This window comes from Acipenser ruthenus, chromosome 4 (genome assembly GCF_902713425.1).
Source record: "Acipenser ruthenus chromosome 4, fAciRut3.2 maternal haplotype, whole genome shotgun sequence".
NCBI classification, from domain to species: domain Eukaryota; kingdom Metazoa; phylum Chordata; class Actinopteri; order Acipenseriformes; family Acipenseridae; genus Acipenser; species Acipenser ruthenus.
Window position 1 is genome coordinate 12,538,896 of NC_081192.1, and position 20,300 is coordinate 12,559,195.

The window sequence follows — 20,300 nt, forward strand, 5'->3', positions numbered from 1 at the left end:
CTAACTACATTTTGTTTTCCATTCTCTTGCTTAAATCTATTCATTTACACCTGTCTCCCCCTTCAGAGAGCAAAGCTTGCTCCCAACTTTCGAGCTGGTCATTGACTCAATTTATCGAAGGTGGCTCTTACAGCTGGGGGGGGGAGACCCCTGGCCCTCTTTATGTGTTTATTTATTTATTCTAATTTCCAGTGCTTGTGTTCTCCCTGCACAGATCACGAGGCTCTCCATGCGGCCTCGGAGTGTCAGTCGAGTCTGACCTCTCTGGATTAGATGTCTCAGTAAGCCAGGGAGACCTTAGTTTGTCCTCTATCCTTCCTTAATTTCCCCTTGGTGGAAGTTACCTCGCTTCCCAGCCTTGGAGGTCAGTCGGTTCAGCCTCACCTCAGCGAGGGTGGTTCTCTGAGAAGTCAAGAGGAAAACCCTATTCTGTTGTTAAAGTCACAAGCACTTAGTTTCTTTATTCTAGTAGTCCCTTTACGCAGGCCTGGCTCCTGCCTCATGAAATGTAAGCAATACATACACAGGGGGCATGTCCAGGCATGATGGACTGTTTGGGTAATGGAGCCCGAGAGGAAGTCGAGGTGCTTGTATTATTTTCTAGGAAGTTTAGACTAACCATTCTTCAATTAACATGTTATTAAAAAGGTTGACATTTACATTAAATGACATTTTCTTACAACTAAAACTGGTGGAATGATCTTGTTTGAGTTGTGTTTGTGATGCGGTTACAAACATTCTCAGGGCATATACTAGGGATTATATCCCTCTAGCTTAACCAATCAGTGCAGGGAATGTAAAAATACAATGTGGTCCTGTGACGGGGTGAAAACCCCTCCCATGATAGTGTTTATTTTTGTGATTTTTGTACCATTACTTCTTTTCATTCATTCATTCACATATTCTGCAGTATGAATGCACATAATTATTCCACCAACTACATCAATAACAGTATTATCTTTATTTTCATATTTAAATATGTTAAATGTATTACTTTTGTTCTCAGGAAAGGGTTAATTTTGGGCTGTGATTTAAATACTTAATTTTTATGTGAGAATGTAGCTGAAATTGAGGCAACTGTGAGCCTTGATTGTTCAATCAATTAATACAATTTGGTTTAAATGATGCCGGTGTATGTAAAAAGGCTGCAACAAGTCTGTTTGTTTAGACCTGTAGAGGCTGGGGCTTAAGAAAGAGCTCCAGGTGGTCGCTGCCAAAGGCAGCCAAAAGTTTGACTGTAGATTGATATTTGTTAAAAATCTCGTTTTATTTTTGTTAAGTAAAAGTCCTCAATAGCAACACTTTTTCAACAGATGCCTGATTTCCATCATTTTTGCCTGAGTGCTGTCACCTAACCCTTGCATGTGTTTTCCTGGAGGCAGCAGTTGATTCTCTTCCTGTACAGTAGGTGGTTCTGTTGATAATAAATAGCGGTCTACACTCCCAAGGGTATCTCTCACCATCCTGTCTTGTTTCTTTATACTGAATACACAGCTGGCTAAATGAACATTGAGCTCCTTAATGCCAATGTCATGCAAGTCTCCAGTCTCTCCTATCTGCTGTAGATATATTTTTAAAAGGTTTATATTGAAGGCAGTTTTCTTTATTGTGTTTTTGTTTTCTTGGTCTCTGAATTATTCCCGTTTTCAGTGCTTGGAATAAAACAGGCAGTCAACAGTTTAAAAGAGAGAATTTGAAAGAAAATTTAGCTGAGAGTCACAAATAGGTAATGTGTCATTACATCCCATAATAAATGACTTTTTGAAATAACATCACCTATTTATGACTTTTTTCCGTATGGGCTAAGATGCAATTATATATAGCTACCTTTTGTTTTTCAGGGAGGAATTTGAAACTGAGCCATTGAGTCTGTTTTGAGCTCCAGACCTGAATTCTTTTTAGCTTTGGATTGAAGGCTGCATTACTTAAACCATAAATCCTTCTCTCTGGAATGCTACTTCATCAGCCACCACATCTAAATATATTACATTTAAATACAGTATATTATCCTTGGAATCGACCTTACTCCCTGTATTTCCCATTTCAAGAATTGTTTTAAACACTGTACTATTGTTATCTAACCACGACTGTGATCAGAACAAATTTTAAACTTTAAAAAGCAAAGTGGTATTAAGGTTGGAATTAAAGCCGCTCAAACTAATACTATCAAATTAATTACAGATGTGACTACAAAAAGTAAAAAAAAAATCTGCATTTTATAGAAATGTGGCAGTAAATTAATTCAAAAACTACCCCAGTTGCCATGTTTTTTAAAATGTGAAAACAATTAACGTTATGTTATAGTCAGCAGTAAAAACTATAATAGATAGACTAGGGACATCCATCCTCCTGGTACAGATTCTGCTCTGGTAACCATAATTCTTCAGCATTAAGACAAATATTAAATAATTTCAGTGAAGGGCTCTTATAGTCTGGCACATTCTTAAAAGCAAATTTGCCTAATGTCAACTATTTAATTCAGTCCAATTTGGAAGAAATAATACAACTGGCTGATATGTTAAGAATTAAACATATTCTCTGTGTGGATTATGAACAGATTTTGAATCAACAACAGTTTTAAATCTAAACAAAACTGAACGGAAATAATTAAATCAAATGGAAAACATTTACGGTTCAAAACATTTATTTTAATATAGAATTAAGGAACAGTTAGCCCATTGTCTTCAATGGGCTAATTGTGAATATTAGGACACACTGAGACATCAAACCTCCTCACTTCAGTTGTCATACGTCCCTTTATTTAGTTTTACTGCCTCCTCCAGTTTGTTACAGGTGTCAAGTCATACATCGCTGCTATTTTGTGTCAGGTATCATTCATATCTGGTGTCAGGTGTCACTCAAATGCTATATCATGTGTCATTAGTAATTAGTGTTAAGTATCACTTAAATTTTGTATCAAAAGAGACACATCAGAACAGAAGCGCGCAATTTTGTATCAGGTAACTTATCTTATTTACTTACTTTTTTTTTTTTATCAGGCATGATTCATATTTGGTGTCAGGTATTCATATTTTTTATTTGTTTGGAAACATGTAAACTACCTGAATTAAACTGAACTGCACCATTTAAACGATGGGTGGGGTCTTTTCAAGAAAAAAATATATTGTTATATTAAATTAATACAAAACAAAACATCTAATTGGACATTAAACATTATTTCACATTGACTATAGTACTAAGTAGAACATAATAAATTAAACACATAAAGAACATTTCTGTGCTTTTGTTTTGGAGTACAGAGTACTCAGCTAGTTTACTTTCACTTTTATCAGACATCCTGGAAATTACAGGTAATTTACACAAGTAAATTAAGAATACACAATCTTATTTTGACAATAAAATTGCTTTACATTTAATATATATATATATATATATATATATATATATATATATATATATATATATATATATAAAATGATTGTATCAGAGATTGGTTATTATATATTGTCACCTGAAACAACTCTACTGTAAATATTATTCATATAGCAGGAACTTGAGTCTGGCCAGGTGCATTGTGGACTCTGTAGTTTCTTAATTGAAGCTTACATACCGGCACACAATTATGTAAAAAAGCTAAGTTGTTTAATAATGAATTGGAATGCCATTGAGTCGGTTTGTGATTGCATCGTAATACAAAAATATATCAGGGGAAAATGATACAGACTTGTTAGCTACTTAATGTTAGTTCATAGTTTATAGATTTTCTAAATGTTTATTGGTAGTAAGCTAAAAAGAAGTGTTTACATGTTTAAAGGTGGCAGCCTTACAGTTATCGTTTATATTTGGTATTGTGTGCCATTCATATCTTTTATCAGGTATCATTCATACTTGGTATTGGGTGTCAGTCACTTTTGGTATGAGGTATCACTCGATTTCGTTGTCAAGCATCACCTGAGTCAGTCCTCAGGTATCATCCCGTTTAGGCATTAGCTTTTTTGTGGGACTTAGTTGATCAGCCAGTCAGACAAGCATTCAGTCTTTATGGGGATTTTTAATGGTTAGCTTAATGTCAGTCACTGAGAGGAATTCAACAAGTGTGACAAGTTACAGTAGATAAATCAAATTATGTTATGCATTTATAGAAATATTATGTCTAATAATATGTATACATATAGATTTTAACTATTTATACCTAAATAATAAACTCTAGCTCTCCAGAATATGTCATCAAATACACCGGCCTTTCTCGCCTGTGATCATTTTTTTCTTTTTATCGATTTGAAAAACCCGCCAAAAACATCTTTACTCCTACAAAGAAAAAGCTTTATAATTTAAGCTGTCTAGCAGCTTCTTTATCTCTCTGTATCCGTCACCACCTTAGAGAGACTTTGAGACTACTTTCCAGTGCTTAAGAACCCCAACCCTGCTCAGTCACAGATACTGCTCTGTGTGTATCATGCCACCCATGCTTTATCTTTACAGGATTCATAAGCAGTCCACTGCTTTGTATTTGCTATTGCATATTACATTCATGCATACTGTTCATCTCAAAATGAGCAACCATTGGGTATGTCCCTTCATATTAAACCATTCACTTATCTCCATTAATAGAAATACATTGCTGTAGATGATGGATTTTAGCTGTCTTCAGCAAAAGATTGAAATGGCTTGCATTAGTCTATTTGAGCACGCCTTGCAGATGCTAATTGTAACATACTCACTGCTAACCAAATATCTTAGTAACTACATTCACATGGTATATCATCTAAAAGAGGTAATAAAATATCAAATAAAGAATAATAACCTGCAGATTTTATTGTGCAGACATAAATCATATTGAAGTGTCTTAGCAGTGTTAGCCCATAGAAACTCTTTAGGCAGCACTTTTGTTATTAGATTGGAGGTTGAAAAACAGCACCTGGCAGTAAAGGTACACAGTAGCATTGGCAAACAAGCTACATTTAAACAATTACAATCTTGTGTGATTAACACAGCAACATGCTAATGTGTCATGTGTAGTGCGTTTCTTATAGAGGCCCTGTACTTTTTCATGCCTCTTCTGCTTACCTGTAATTTAGTCTTACAGCCACACAACGTCAGTTTAGACTCAGCATAAGTAAGCTAATATGCAACAATTAAACAATCATCCCATTACTGAGCAGTTTATTAAACAGAATGAGATGCGATCACATTGTCAATCTCAATAAATTAAGTCCAGATGGGAGGAATATGAAGCACAGACCAGACCCGGATTTGCTGGACTATTTTCGAGAAGCTAGAGGTTTGAGCTGCACATCAATCTCATAATGGTCGTAGTTGTCCCTTATTATTAGGTCATGTTTTTTAATTAGCCAGTAATGTGTTAATTACTTAATTATTCTTAATATCAGCTGGTTGGATATGTATGACTGAACTGCAGGTTCGTGGGTTCATGCAAATTCTTCAGCTGTGTTTTGCCCCCAGAGGGAGATGCAGTTGATGGGGATGTGCAAATTAAAAAGATAGGGGGCTTGACTAGGGATAGATCCTGACCCTGAAACACTATGCTATAGAGTTTGTTATAGCATCAACTACTTTAAGTGTTTCAAAGCCAAAAGCAAAGGTACTTTATGTAAGTAAACGATCATGTAATGCTGCTGAGGAGGGAATTATATGTATATATAAAATGAAGATGCTGTTACAGTGTGTTCCGAGATGCTTAAGCCCTATTATAATTTAAAGGGAATCCACTTTAGGCTGCTTTATTTGGAACTTGATCAGCTCAGAAAACGTAATGTTGTAGTCTTAGCTTTATTACTGATTATCATCCAAGTTCTTTTTACTGCTACATATTATTCAGTTTTGGGACTTTTTTCAAAAAATGAATTAATTATTTATGTAAAACGAAACATGTTTGTAGTTAAACTTGGTTTGTCGTCAGTGTAATTGCAACGCAGAATGTACTTCAGGATTGTATAAGTTAAATCGTTCCAGGTGTTTTTTGAAGATAACTCCAAAGAGCAAGAATTACTGGAGACCTTGGCTTTTGATGTTAAAATTTGATTTACAATGACTTTGTTTTTCATGGGTAATATTCCTCCCCTTCAACAGACTGCAGTGTTATTCAGCCAAGGTTCAGTAATGAAAAAGTCAGGACATTTCCAGAACGGTGTTACATATAGAGATTACCAGTATATAAAATATATGTCCATTATAATAAAAATAATCGAAAAATGATATGCATGCTATGTGCTAGCAATTTGCTATGCATACAACTGTAAGTGTAAAGTGACCTGCTTATTTATCACCACTTTTTTGCACATTAGTAGTATTAAAAAAAAAAAAAAGTTAGTTTTCTATGTTAAAAATGTTTAGACCCACTTTTGACACAAGCTCCTAATATTGTTCACCCTGGCATTGCCTGTGTGCAGCTACAGAGAGCTGTCCCTGCACTCACAGAGAGCAGCATGTGGTTAAAACTCCACCCACGCTGCACTGTAGATGAAACACACAGAAGCTTTTGTGATTATCACATTATGTCAGAAAACTACACAGTACTTATATTTGTTATACAGTGTATTGCTAGTACGGGGTTGTCCGGTGTGGACCATGCGGCTATAACGAGAATGATATAGCACACGGTGCAGATGCACAAACAATGTATAAACAAACATACAAAAAGGCAACACAAAACACAGTGGGGGGGAAAAGCATTTTGCAACCCAGTCTACTCAACACTGCGCCCACTATAAGGGAGGTCCCGCTGCAGGAACCTTCTCTCAGATTTTCAAACATGCCACCTCTCAGATCATCATCTCTGGCTTATCAGCCTTGAGGGTGTGTGAGTTACTCCCGCCTTTCAGAAGCAACCCACATATTTTCAATATCTACTGCATTTCTAAATTACACAAAGGGTAGCATTGAAATTAAAAAGGAACAAATATTATTCTCTCACTAATAGCTACAACAAAAATGCCATTAGAATGAAATGCATGTTTACCTTAAGGTGTGCAGAAAAAAAATGTGACTAATTGTTATTTTGTTTGCTCTGTGATGAAACCTAATGTGATCCTAAACAATCTTAATACAAACTAAAATAAAAGGATCTTTAGACACATTTCCTTTTTACATGCAGTTTAGTTCTTGTTGCACGTAGCCGTTTGAATTTCATGGCAATACAATTTCGAACAAACCTGAAGCAGTGTGATGTATTTAACAAGCAACCTGAAGTGAATTGAGCTCTCAAAGCTTTCTGTTACATCAAGGCATCCAACGCAGCAGTCCCATTAGCTGCTGGCAAACTAAATATACTTCAAGGCAAATGGACTGGAGTACCTACTATTAATGTGATCAAAACCCATGATTACCAGGGCTGCTGATATTCTAGGGACCAGCTTTGCTGAAGCTCTGCAGGCATTCCCAGTATAATATCCTCTCAGTCTGCCAGTTTGGGGTCATTTGCAGATAACAGATTGTGTCATCAATAGGGTACTGATAAAATCAGAAATTGGCTCATTCTTAGATTATACAGAAAATCCTATTATCTAATGCTAGAGTTACTTGGGAAGCCTAATTCTAACCAACAGTATTCTAACCTTCTGTGTGCTCATTTTCCATGTTCTGTTTTCAGTTGACAGATTACAGAATAATGTTTTTGTCTCAGTAAGATGACGGTTCTTCGCCTTTGGAAATGCATTTTATGGTATGGTGCTATGTTTAATCAAACCAAATGGGCCTTGCCTATACCCTCCAGGCATGCCATGCAAAATCTTAAAGAAATATAGTGATGGTATGATGACATCACAATTATAGAAAAGGAACATTCCTTTCTAGAGTCCAAGACTTAAAGTCCACATGTATTATTTATATCCAAAATATCATTATCTGGTCTTCCTTTATTCAGAAGGCCATGCATATAAATGTACAAACAGCACAGTAGGCAAAGAGATTGCCGTGGTGGATAGCAATGATGACCTTTGCCTCTTTTTCAGGAAATCAGATGCATATGTGTGTGATTCAATATTTTATTTAAAGGGGACGTCTTGTTCCCCATCCTTCTTAATCAATCACTTCAAGTCCTTCATGTGCATGTGTGTACAGTTTGTAGCCATCATTGTCTATAGTAGGTGGAACTAAATGCAAAGACTGCTGTGGGCAATGTTACTATAAATCTCTGTGACACCGACCTCTGCTAAAAATAAATGGAGAATCTGTCACTGCAGATGGGGGGGAAAAAAAGAAACTGATTATCATGACAGGAGCGTCACCATTAGAAACATCAATTACTTTGCCACTTTTTATGCCAAAGAATGTTTCATCTTGTATACAGGGTGGCTTAAAGTCACTTGACTGGGTATATCCCCCTTATTCATACATACAAAAAATGATGTATTTTAATACCGGCCCAGAACAAGCCACAGGGAACACAATGATGCAAATACAAAGACACCTAGAGTGGGCACTGTTAATCACATGGTTAATTAACTCAACAATTAAATGTATATGATTTTTTTTAAAGCATTTTGATAATACAGTATATCTGTTCAGACAGCTGGCAATTGATGATAGTAAATGACATGATGGATTGACCCACCCCATTTACCATAGTAAAGAGTAATAAAGCATAGTGGAGGCATGTTAAAGCATAGGTAAGCATTGTGACAAACCATGGTAAACTATGGTAAATGCAGTTTATAACCACAGGAAAAACTGAGACTACTGCAAATACTGGGCAAACATTTAAAAGGGATGGCATACATAGCAAAGTGAATTTTGTAATATGTTTGCATCAGTGAATAATGTGTAAAAAATGAATTAAATCTAGCCCTAGCAGCTTGGGCCAGCTCCTGTGGCTAAATGTTGATGGAGAGTTGGAGTGATTTAAATGTCTATTCACATACAGTATGTCCTGCAAAGCTGTAATAAAATATTCCCATAATTACAGATTGACAAAATACCTTATTCTGATTTAAAACTACTGTGCCATGATTTATAATTTATATAAATTATAAGGTACTGGGCTACCTTAAATGTGAAGGTCAAAACAGAAATGAGCCTGAACACTGTTTCAGATTTCAGGGTTTATTACCTCTCTTAATTCAATCATGGAGGTTTGCCTGGAGGATTACCTTTTGATGATCTGAGAGGTAGCAACGCCATGTGGTTAAACTGGACATCACATGGTTCGATGTGACAACCTTAAAATCATTTTTGATTTTATGACCAAGTCTGATTATAAAAAGCCATGTCTACTTCCATATTGATAACCAGGGTTAATTAAACAAAGCTGTTTTTTTTTTTAAGGTTTTTATTTCTTTGTAATAAAGTCAATGCAGTTATCAACACAAATGAATTAGCTTAACATTTACATATACATGTCCAATATACTGTAACTGCCTCATTTACTAAGCGGTGGTAATTTGGCCAGAATTGTGGGAGGAAAATTAAGATGACTGGCATAGCATTTCCCAAAGTGTCACATCCTATTTATTAATTAATTAGAAGCAAAAATACTGGTCAGAAAAAATCGAATTAGCATAAAAATTGTGGGATAGCAACAAGTCTGAAGTTGCGCACTGTATTTATTATATTGACAACAAGTGAAGGCTTACTTACTGGTGGCGGCAGGGATACAAATATGAGAGGGAGATTAAAGAAAATATGTTGAAATAATTTAGTTTCAATTTAAAATAATATTTTATTCTCTACGTACCCTACAACGTGAAGCCTACAACGCATCAGCTAGGTATTCACTTGATTTTACTACTGTACTGTTTAAGCCTATTGTACTTATCTATATTTTTACATATTGTAATGTGTACAAACACATTAATGTTATTTTAATATAACCTCATATTTGTTAATTACATTTTTTTTTACTAAACAACCATAAATCGAAAACATACATATATAGTACTTTATTAATTAATGTCGAAATATATATAATATGAATAACAAATTAACTAAAATACAGATAAATGCGCTTGGTGTCAGCGAACGTAATGTAGAAACAATTAAAAATTGTTGGGGGGGAGGAAATATGTTTTGGCTCCAATAAAAACCCAACTGTATAAATAGGTACCAGAATTTGAACTCAATTCAACTGTTTGACACAATGTTACAAGAAAGAAAAATGGGCTCACCTTTGGCTCTCATTATGGGGCTGCCCTGGCCACTGTTTCATTACAAATGCATCGGGCTGTGACTTGCTTCTTGTATAGGCAAAGGAAAAGCTTCGCATCTGAAGGCGCTGCCTATGCAGACATAATCTATATGACTTTGTGATACACTAGGAAAGCAGAAAATTGTTCATTTATGTGTTTAGTATTAAAGCTCACATTTGCAAATCTTAAGATTATACAACCTGATGGCGCTTAGATAGAATGACATGGCCACTTAGCATATTACTAAATTAAACACTTCTAGGACAAAGTGCTTTTGTGTACCAAACATTTCATGACTGTAATGCTTTGGTTCCAAACGCTGCTTCTCTATATGAGTATATGTACCTTCCCTACACTTGCTACTTTGTGATGATTGGCTACAATGTGCAGCGACAGTGTAGCCAATCGGGAAAGTTGCTTCTCTTAGCAGCACTGTAGACACTCGCATTCAGATAGGACATATCGATTGATTTGACCAATTCTTTATTACGTTTGACAGAAGGACCAAGAGACGTTATATACTTTTTGGCATGACTGGTGCAGTTTTCAAAGCTGCCGGCAACACGCCAGAATTCAGGAACTCATTTAACACCAGGAGGTTGAGAATCGCAAACACGAACTAAAAAGAACAAAGGGAATAGGATCCAGTGAGCAGGAGGTGGGTTTCATTTGAAGGAGGAGATCTGTAAGGGATACAGAAGTAAGCAGTGTGAAGCAAGAGAGAGAAGACCCAACAAAACCAGGAAAACTAAGAGACTGTGCAGGAGCAGCATGAGAGGAGTGAGAATGTGTTGATGAATGTTATCAATCTTAGATTTAAAATATTCTAAAACACTGTTGCATAACTGACGTGAAGCTGGCAATGTAATGGAGCAGTTAGGCTTTAACAACCGATCAATGGTGGAAAACAGGTGTCAGACAAGCTGCTCCAGATCTCCGGCCTCCAAGGGCAAGCCCTGGGCCGGAGCCTAGCAAGCATGGTGGTGGTACGCAGACAGCTGTGGCTGTCACAGGCGAGGGTCCCCGACGAGGATAAAACAGCGCCATTGGATGCACCGATATCCCCGGGGCATACTTTTGGGTCAGCAGTAGAGGAGATCCTGCTGCGCTCTCATCGAGAACGCGAGGTGTCTCGGCAAGTGGCTGCGCTGCACCCTCCCTCCCCGTGCTCTGGCTCGGGGCAGGTCAAGCCGCTAGCACTCCACAGGCACACACAATAACCCGGATGGTCCCGATTCACATGGATCCACTGGGTGACCTGAGACACCACCTGCAGGGAACCGCAGCAACAGGCAATCAGACCCTTCCTCAAGGAAAAGGAAACACAGGGCGTGGTGCTCCCACGCAGCAGCACTCCAAAAGGCAGTTGCAGGGCAACGCCTCAGTGTGTTCCGCCCAGGTCTCAGCACCCCCAGCAGGAGCCCTGAAGGCTTGCAGCCTCAGGCCCACCCATTTACATAACATCAGCTGCAATACTGGCGCAATTGCACCTCGGATTCCTGGGTGCTCACCACCGTGCACACTGGTTACGCACTGCAGTTCCACGTCGGACCTCCTCCCTTTCGAGGGATCACGGTTACGTCCGTGAATGGCCCTCTCCGGGCTTTGGCACTCAGGCAAGAAGTAGAGAAACTGCTTCTCAAACGCACCTCTCAAGAAGAGGGGTTCAGTAGTGGTTAGGGCTCTGGACTCTTGACCGGAGGGTTGTGGGTTCAATCCCCAGTAGGGGACACTGCTGTTGTACCCTTGAGCAAGGTACTTTACCTAGATTGCTCCAGTAAACACCCAACTGTATAAATGGGTAATTGTATGTAAAATAATGTGATATCTGTATAATGTGAAATGATGTACAATGTGGTATCTTGTAACAATTGTAAGTCGCCCTGGATAAGGGTGTCTGCTAAGAAATAAATAATAATAATAATAATAATAGATACTTTCTGGTGCCAAAAAAGGACGCTGGCTTTCGCCCCATCTTAGACCTGAGACACCTCAACAGGTTCTTGAGGGAGAGGTTCCACATGGTCACGCATGGCCAATCCTCCAATCTGTCCGACCGGGCATTTGGTTTACAACAGTGGTCTTGAAGGACACGTATTTTCACGTTCCTATCCGTCCAGCACACAGGAAATACCTCTGTTTTGCCTTTCAGAGGAGCGTATTTGAGTTTTCCGTGCTACCTTTTGGCCTCTCCTTAGCCCCCCGCACCTTTTCGAAGTGCGTGGATGCAATCCTAGCTCCCTTGTGGCTGCAAGGGATCAGGGTGTTGAACTACCTGGACAACTGGTTGATCTGTTCCCAGTCGCAGGAAGGAGCAGTGGCCCACACAGTGACAGTGACAAACCATCTAGCGAGACTGGGTATCGCTCTCAATGAGGCTAAGAGTAGGTTAATACTGGTGCAGTGTACAGTCTTCTTGGGTCTCTTCCACCTTTGCGAAGGTGTAGTGATGGGAGTGATACACAGCCGTCAAGTAGTGACGACAGACAAATCCAGCCTGGGTTGGGGTGCTGTCTGGGCAGGCAGAGGAGCGGATTCTGGTTGGGCCGTTGGACATCCCAGCACATAAATATGCTGGAGCTCAGAGCAGTGCACCATGCGCTTAAGCATTTCTTTCCTGTGCTACAGAACAGACATTTCCTTGTGTGTATGACAAGATGTCAGTGGTGACGTACGTGAACCACCAGGATGGGCTTCGTTCCCCGGGATTAAACCACATAGCCTTTCAGCTGCTGATCTGGGCACAGAAGCATTTATTGTCCCTCCAGGCTGTTTACCTTCTCGGAGTGGTGAATTGGGCGGCGGACCTCCTCTCTAGGGAGGGTCCTCACCCGTCAGAATGGCGACTCCATCCTCAGGTGGTGCAGCACATTTGCGATTGCTTCGGGGAAGCCCAGGTCGATCTCTTTGCCTCGGCAGAGACAACTCATTGTCCCCTGTGGTTCTCCCTCCACCATTGCGGAAGTCTACTAGGCGTCGACGCCCTAGCCAATGAATGGAGGGTGGCCACGCATTTTACTAGAGTGGTGGCCAAGTCATGGGCACCCTTTCGAAGCACATCATTGACTGACATTTGTACTGCGGCTAGCTGGGCTACTCCGCATGCATTCACCAGGTTCTACCGAATCAATGTGATCCTTATATGCCTTCATTAGGCACAAGGTCCTTGAGGGTTCATGTGCGCACCACTAATACTATTGAGGCGTCCCTCTTATGCTGTCCACTCACGCTCCCTCGCAACGGCTCCGGTATACTTTCCCAAAAGTATTGGTTGGTGGTCGTCTTCGAATTGAAAGTGAGCATTAGGTTACTTACCGTAACCCTGGTTCCCTGAAAGAGAAGACGACCACCAAACCTTGCGAGGTCGCATCACTCGCATTCGCGGGTTCGATGCAAAAGAGGAAGTGAGCTCCGCGGAGAGACTACTTATTCCCTCGGCAGGCGGAACCGAGTACGTCATTCCATGGAGGGTCCTATCGGCAGCTCTGACATAAAATGCTCAGCGAATATCTACCTAAGGCAGGCATATCCCAAAAGTATTGGTGGGGGGTCGTTTTCTCTTTCAGGGAACCAGGGCTACGTTTTTCAATGGTGCAGTAAAAACTGTACAATCCGGCATTGCTTGATACTCAAACTCTGCCGGATTCGACATTTTTTTAATTTGTAGTAGCTTCGGTATTTTTTATAGCCTGATAAAACAACTAAACTATAAACTATATATATATATATATATATATATATATATATATATATATATATATATATATATATACTGACTAAAGAGGGCTCTAAACCCATTGTACTGTATGCTTATTTTTTCCTGTTTGGTCAAAGAGCTTGCCAAGGCTACTTCAAGCAGATCTCAATTGTTAATAAAGAATTGCTTGGTAGGTGCTGGGTAGGCTACCTCACAAACAGAATCTTCACTGCTGAAGTCTCGTGAACATAATGTACAGCTTTCGGACATGTTTCTTTGGTATTGGCAGCTTTATAGAGTGATAAAACGTGAACGTGCGTTACCCTTTTTTCCAGCCCATATGTTCCATTTGCTGTGATAATATTACCACACACATATATATTGCTGCTTTACAAACTGATAAAAAGACCAGATGTTTCAGATATGTTTGTGTCCTTCGAGACTCTTAAAGCTCTATAAATGTATCAGTTTACCACAAATGCCTACTACCTTTAAAAGGTGCATGTGCAAGTTTGCTGCTATGTAAAAGAAATGCTTTTTGACCTGGGTGTCTTGAATGCTTCCTCAATTTTTTGTTGTTTCAACTTCAAATATTCATGTTGTCAAGTATTTCCAACAGTCAAATAAAGGTAGAAGTTAGGCTTGGAGATTATGTGATTACTCCCTATAAGGAAAAAAAATACATAGCAAATACCATACTGTACATTTTATTATGTTGTACATGTTTTAAATTCAATTATAAAACTTTTTTGGCATCTTCAGTATCTTTGTCTTGATTAAAAACACAGACTGTTGGTCATTGCATTTATTTTAGTTTCTTTTAGTATTTCTAAATTGAACGCTATTGTGTGAAAACATGCAGTTCTTTGTTGATAACTAAAATAATTGTTACTCTGTGTTCCCCTAATCATTGACGATTTTTGAGTTACCCATTTAAAATAATTGTGTTTTCCCTCTACTTACCTACGTGTTTTCTCCTATTTTGTTTTGCAGATTGGATGTAAGGTTCTGCACTTTTTTCACCAGTATATGCTGGGATGTAACTATTTGTGGATGCTTTGTGAGGGGATATACCTTCACACTCTTATTGTGGTGGCAGTGTTTGCAGAAGAGCAACATTTACACTGGTACTATCTGTTAGGATGGGGTAAGTCCATTAGTAACAAGTACATTGAATATGATGACTTGCACTCATTGTAAAATACTAATATGCAAATCAAAGCTGTTAATAGATTTACCGCAAACCTCACAATACTTGCATATCAAAGTCTCACTGGGCATTGTACCTATATATATATAATATAAAACAATAACTGATCAGATCATTTGTTTAAAATATGCATGCCAGAGTTCTAATTAAGGACATCCAGGAGGTTCAGTAAAATAAGACCATTGGGACAGATTTATCTTCAAACCAAAATACAATTTTCATTATTTTGTGAAAGAAAAATTAGTCTGTGAATGTACACCACAGTCATACATTTAGTCATTAACTGAAGTGTCTGGGTTGCTTGTTATCAGTTAAGTGTTTTCTTCCCTTTCACGTGAAGTGGTGCGAATTGCATTTTTCCAAAATACCTTGATTAGCCAGACCCCTGTCCACATTGATGCAGATCAACACAGTTCATACTTACTGTAAAACAACAATAAAGAGCACCACTGGAATTGCCATTGCGAAGGTGCTCCTGCATTCCTGTGACCGCTATACTATACCAGGCACGCTCAATTCAAGGGTTGTTGTTCGTTGGGAATAACCAATAATGATTGAACCTGCTAGTTGTCAGTATCCTGTTTAACCAGCTTATTTTTTATTTTATTTATTTATTTGCATTTTTTATAGCGCTTTTTATATAGAAGTATCTCATAGCTCTGTAAAGTACATAGTAAAAAAAAAAATCTAACCACAATACATTTGTAAAACATGTTACTCATCTACCACAATCATACCATTTAAATAACATATTCAAACAGTATAATCAAAATATGTATACACATATACACACATATGCATACATAGATAAATATACTTACATACGCACATCCATACATCATCATCATTATCATCATCATAATAATAATAATAATAATGATAATAATAATAATAATAATAATAATGCAATATAAAAGTTACATTAAACCCATGAAGACAAGAAAGCCATTTTATAAAAGTAAGTTTTCAGTCTTGACTTAAAAACTGTAATGTTTCCAGCTTCCTTGACAGACGCAGGAGGAGCATTCCACAATTTAGGAGCTATACAAGAAAAAGCCCTGGTGACCATAGGAATAACCAGTAGCCCCACATCCTGTGATCTCAGAGTGTGATTCAGAACATATGGAGTCAGTAACTCCTGCAAATAACTCCTGCATTCAGGGCTTTATAAGTTAACAACAAAATATTAAAATCAATTCTATACTCCATAGGGAGCCAGTGTAAATAGGCCAAAACAGGGGTAATGTGTTCACTTTTCCTGGTTTTAGTCAGAATTCAAGCAGCAGTATTCTGAACAAACTGTAAGCAAGAAACCACCAGTTTTGAGATACCAGAGAAAAGTGCATTACAATAGTCAATTCTTGATGAAACAAAGGCATGCATTAGCCTCTCAGCATCAGATACGGAAATAATGGGTCTAAGCTTAGCTATATTTCTCAAATGATAAAATGATTCTTTAGTAATTTTCCTAATGTGATTCTCAAATGATAGATCAGGATCAGCATAACAATGGAAATTAATTCCATGCCTGCGGATAATATCACCTAATGGCAGCATATATAGTGAAAACAACAAAGGATCTAAGATAGAGCCCTACGGAACAAATCAGACTTCATCTCCCCAGTAGAGATAAACTGGAACCTATCGGAAAGATAAGACCGAAACCAAGTAATATGGTACTGCACTGATCTTCATTGACTTTAGTGAGACAATCTTTCTTTATAAAGCATAGATTCTCAATCTGTGATCTGAGGTCTAAGGTGGTCATTGAAATATCCCAAACATAATGCCATTGCATCTACTACAAACCCAAACTGTTAATCTGCCAGTTATCAAAAGGTTAAAGACCTGTTCCCTTCAGCTATGTTTATAGTGCAGCTGAGGTAAAGGGAAGCTGGGAGTCAGTCCCCTTGGTCCTAATCACAGGGTTATTTTGGGTAGCCAATGGGAACACCTGTGTGGGACAATTTAAGTATGGTCTTTAATGACTCAACTTAAGGGAGGCATTTTTAGAGCTTGTTGGGTTTTAGATACTGTGTGTATCTGAAATAAGAAACTGTATTTTTAAGTTGCAGTTTTTCTTTAATTAAATATTTTAAAAGGCGCACATGTGGAAGTACTGACTTGATGCACGATGCAGATATTGCCTTACTTCATGGGTTTATTATTTGTATACACTCTTATTGTCTCTTGAGAAAGATGCCTAGAGGAAGATGAAAAAAATGTCATTTAAACACAATGAGATGCAAATCTACTGCCTGGAGGAACAACTGAATGTTATTATTTGTGGTGCAAATAACTTTTTATACTGTATCGTTCGATTGTAGAATATAGCAGACATTCTTTTGGGCACCCATCATATCTGGTTGTATATTTAGTGGTCAAAATGTCTTTTTCATTACGGCACATAGAACTGAATTTATGCTTTTACATTCAATCTTTCATGGACAATACGTTTACATATTTTTCATAGGGTTCCCTTTGGTGCCAGCATCGATTCATGCCATTGCAAGAACAAAATATTTTGATGATAAGTAAGTATTTTTCTATTTCTGTTTGGAACATTTTTTTAAAAGCCTGTTTCAGTAGTTTGGCACAATGGCTGTGCAGGGGTCCTCCTCTGTCCCTATGTGAGTGCCCTTGAGGAGGTGAGGGTTGGAGCAGCTAGACCTTCATACCGAGCTTCACTGGCTCCCAGAGTGAGACTTCGTACAGAGGTGGCAAAGGAGAAGAAAGAAACAAATGTAAATGCACTTGATACTGAACCACGCCAAGGTTCAAACTAAATGTACATGTATTTTTGTTATTTATAGTTGCTGGATGAGTGTGGAAACCCATCTCCTCTATATTGTTCATGGACCCATTGTTGCAGCATTATTAGTAAGTATATTACTAAGACAACTTTCTTGTGAGGATTTTTAATTATGTTCCATTTAGACTTGCCATATACATTTTTAATAAAGAAATGTGACTCCCATTCTTTAGAGACATCTGCTGCTTAAATATTGAAGAGTTTCTTGCCTCATTATATTCAAACAGGTAAATAAGAAAAACATGAGGGAACTGAGAATTAAGAAGCCTTTTCAAAATAGACAGTCATACTATATTTAGAAGAAAGATATTAATTTGAACACATAGATGTGAACATGGTCTGGTATTCAAGATCAGATTATTAATTGCTTATTAAGGGTGTCTGCTAAGAAATAAATAATAATAATAATAATAATAATAATAATAATAATAATAATAATAATAATAATAATAATATTCAATTATCATCATTTAAAGAGTAACTAAATATGTTGTAGGGTTAACAACAAAACACAGTACTTACTGTTGCTGCCTGCCGTGTGGTATTATTCAATGGCAGACAAAGTGAATACAAAATGAACTGAGCAAGAACTCTACTCTGGCGTTAAGGCGGTTAGCAGAGTTCTGTGTGAAAAGGGTTTATGCACATATTGATGACAGGTATGAATATTCAAATTGGAGGTACACCCATTGTGGGGACTGTGATGACAGCAGATTTTGTGATGAATGGAGGGAGACATTTTAATGTACGGAGCTGGTGTGAAAGGAAGGCTGAATGTGAAATGGTCCAGACTGATTGATTTATGAACAAGGACATATCAAAACGGAATTATATAATATATTGTGTTTTGTTGTAAACCCTCCAGCCTGTTTAGATGCACTTTAAGTCTACATAAAGCTGTTTTCCTTTTTTTGGGGGGCGGGGGGTGAATTGTAGAATACACAGTGTTCCTTAGACATGGTGGGCAAACAACTGCATTAATGATGACAAACATTATTATTACAGCACTAAATTCACAAAAACTTTTGGTATGTTTTTTATTCGGGATTTAACTTCTGGCATATCCGTAATATCATATTGTATTCTTTTGTCTTTTATGTGATTTACATTCATTCAGCAAGACACTTGCACTACAGTTTAACACTGTTTTCCTTAAATGATGTGTGTATGTTAACCAAAATCTGTACTTGTATTTTACAGGTTAATCTGTTCTTTTTGCTTAACATAGTACGTGTCTTGGTCACAAAACTAAGAGACACTCATCGAGCAGAGTCTAATATGTATATGAAAGCTGTTCGAGCCACCCTAATCCTTGTCCCTTTGCTGGGAATCCAGTTTGTTATCATTCCTTGGAGGCCAGAAAACAGACTTGCTGGGGAAATATATGACTACATTATGCATATATTAATGCATTACCAGGTACTATTATTTATTATTGTAAACTTTATTATGGTACACAATATTACCATTTCATGTAAATATTACTGATAAATCTTATTTTATGGTGTATTTCTTTTTTAGGGCTTGCTTGTGGCAACCATATTCTGCTTTTTCAATGGGGAGGTAACTATTGTTTTGCATTTGCATTCTACAATATATGAATAATCCTTGTTTTAAAAAAGTTAACAAGCCTGATTGTTGCACTGGTTCAAAGTTTGCCTCCATTTTTGTTAACTGGGAGATCTTATAAGAAGTAAGAGCCAGTGCCATCTCATTGCCTTTTATTATACATAGCAGAGAACTACTGTAATTACTGTATCGAGTCACTGACAATACCTAATAAACAAAAATGAAAATACAAAAGGCCATAAAAAACAAATTTACTGCTCTCACCACTACTCTTCAAACTTTATTAGAAAGTTAATCTGGCATCTTGCATATAGTTTTTTTTTAAAGAAATGTGTGGGCATTAATGAATAAGCTGTTATTAAGACTGTGGGGGGTAGGTCATGTTCACTTTGGCAGAGATGTCTGTGTCACTGTCAAAGCTTTTTGAGAGTCTGCTACTAACACCTCTTTGGCCACGTCATGCATGGTACCGGAATCTGCTCAAACCATCTGTTTCAAATAGTTCTCACAGTTTTTAGAGGCATACTATGGATTGTAGTCTTTCTGTAGTGTGAATCCTTGACTAGTTTTCCACTGTCCAGATGGCAAGGTTTCAGAAGAATGCTATTGATTTTGTGCCTTCTACAAGATGCTTTGTGTTCTGGATAAGAATAGATTTTACTTTCACATTAACATTTAAGATCTTGAATTCTTAGGACCTATATATATATATATATTGCTTGTGCATCAAGTGGATAAAATCTTGATACCTAATGATCACCAGTTATCACCAGTTAAGAGAAAAAATTATGGCATACTGTATATGCCATAAATGTTAGCTTGCGAGGTTCGGGGGGCGTGAAGCTGGGGGGGCTGCTAATCTCTAATCTTTCAATTTTCTAATCTCCAGTTAATTAGTTCTATTTACTA

The 20,300-nt window shown here is 37.6% G+C and overlaps 1 protein-coding gene across 1 annotated transcript in view; it reads left to right on the forward strand.

Annotated features, from left to right (window-relative positions):
* Positions 1-20,300, forward strand: part of LOC117399939 (calcitonin gene-related peptide type 1 receptor-like) — a 99,101-nt gene that overhangs the window by 72,259 nt on the left and 6,542 nt on the right. Inside the window, exons 8-12 of the mRNA XM_033999397.3 lie at positions 14,794-14,947; positions 17,484-17,544; positions 17,824-17,890; positions 19,023-19,241; positions 19,344-19,385. Of these exons, the coding sequence (XP_033855288.3) occupies positions 14,794-14,947; positions 17,484-17,544; positions 17,824-17,890; positions 19,023-19,241; positions 19,344-19,385 (543 nt within the window). The remainder of the gene's footprint in view (positions 1-14,793; positions 14,948-17,483; positions 17,545-17,823; positions 17,891-19,022; positions 19,242-19,343; positions 19,386-20,300) is intronic.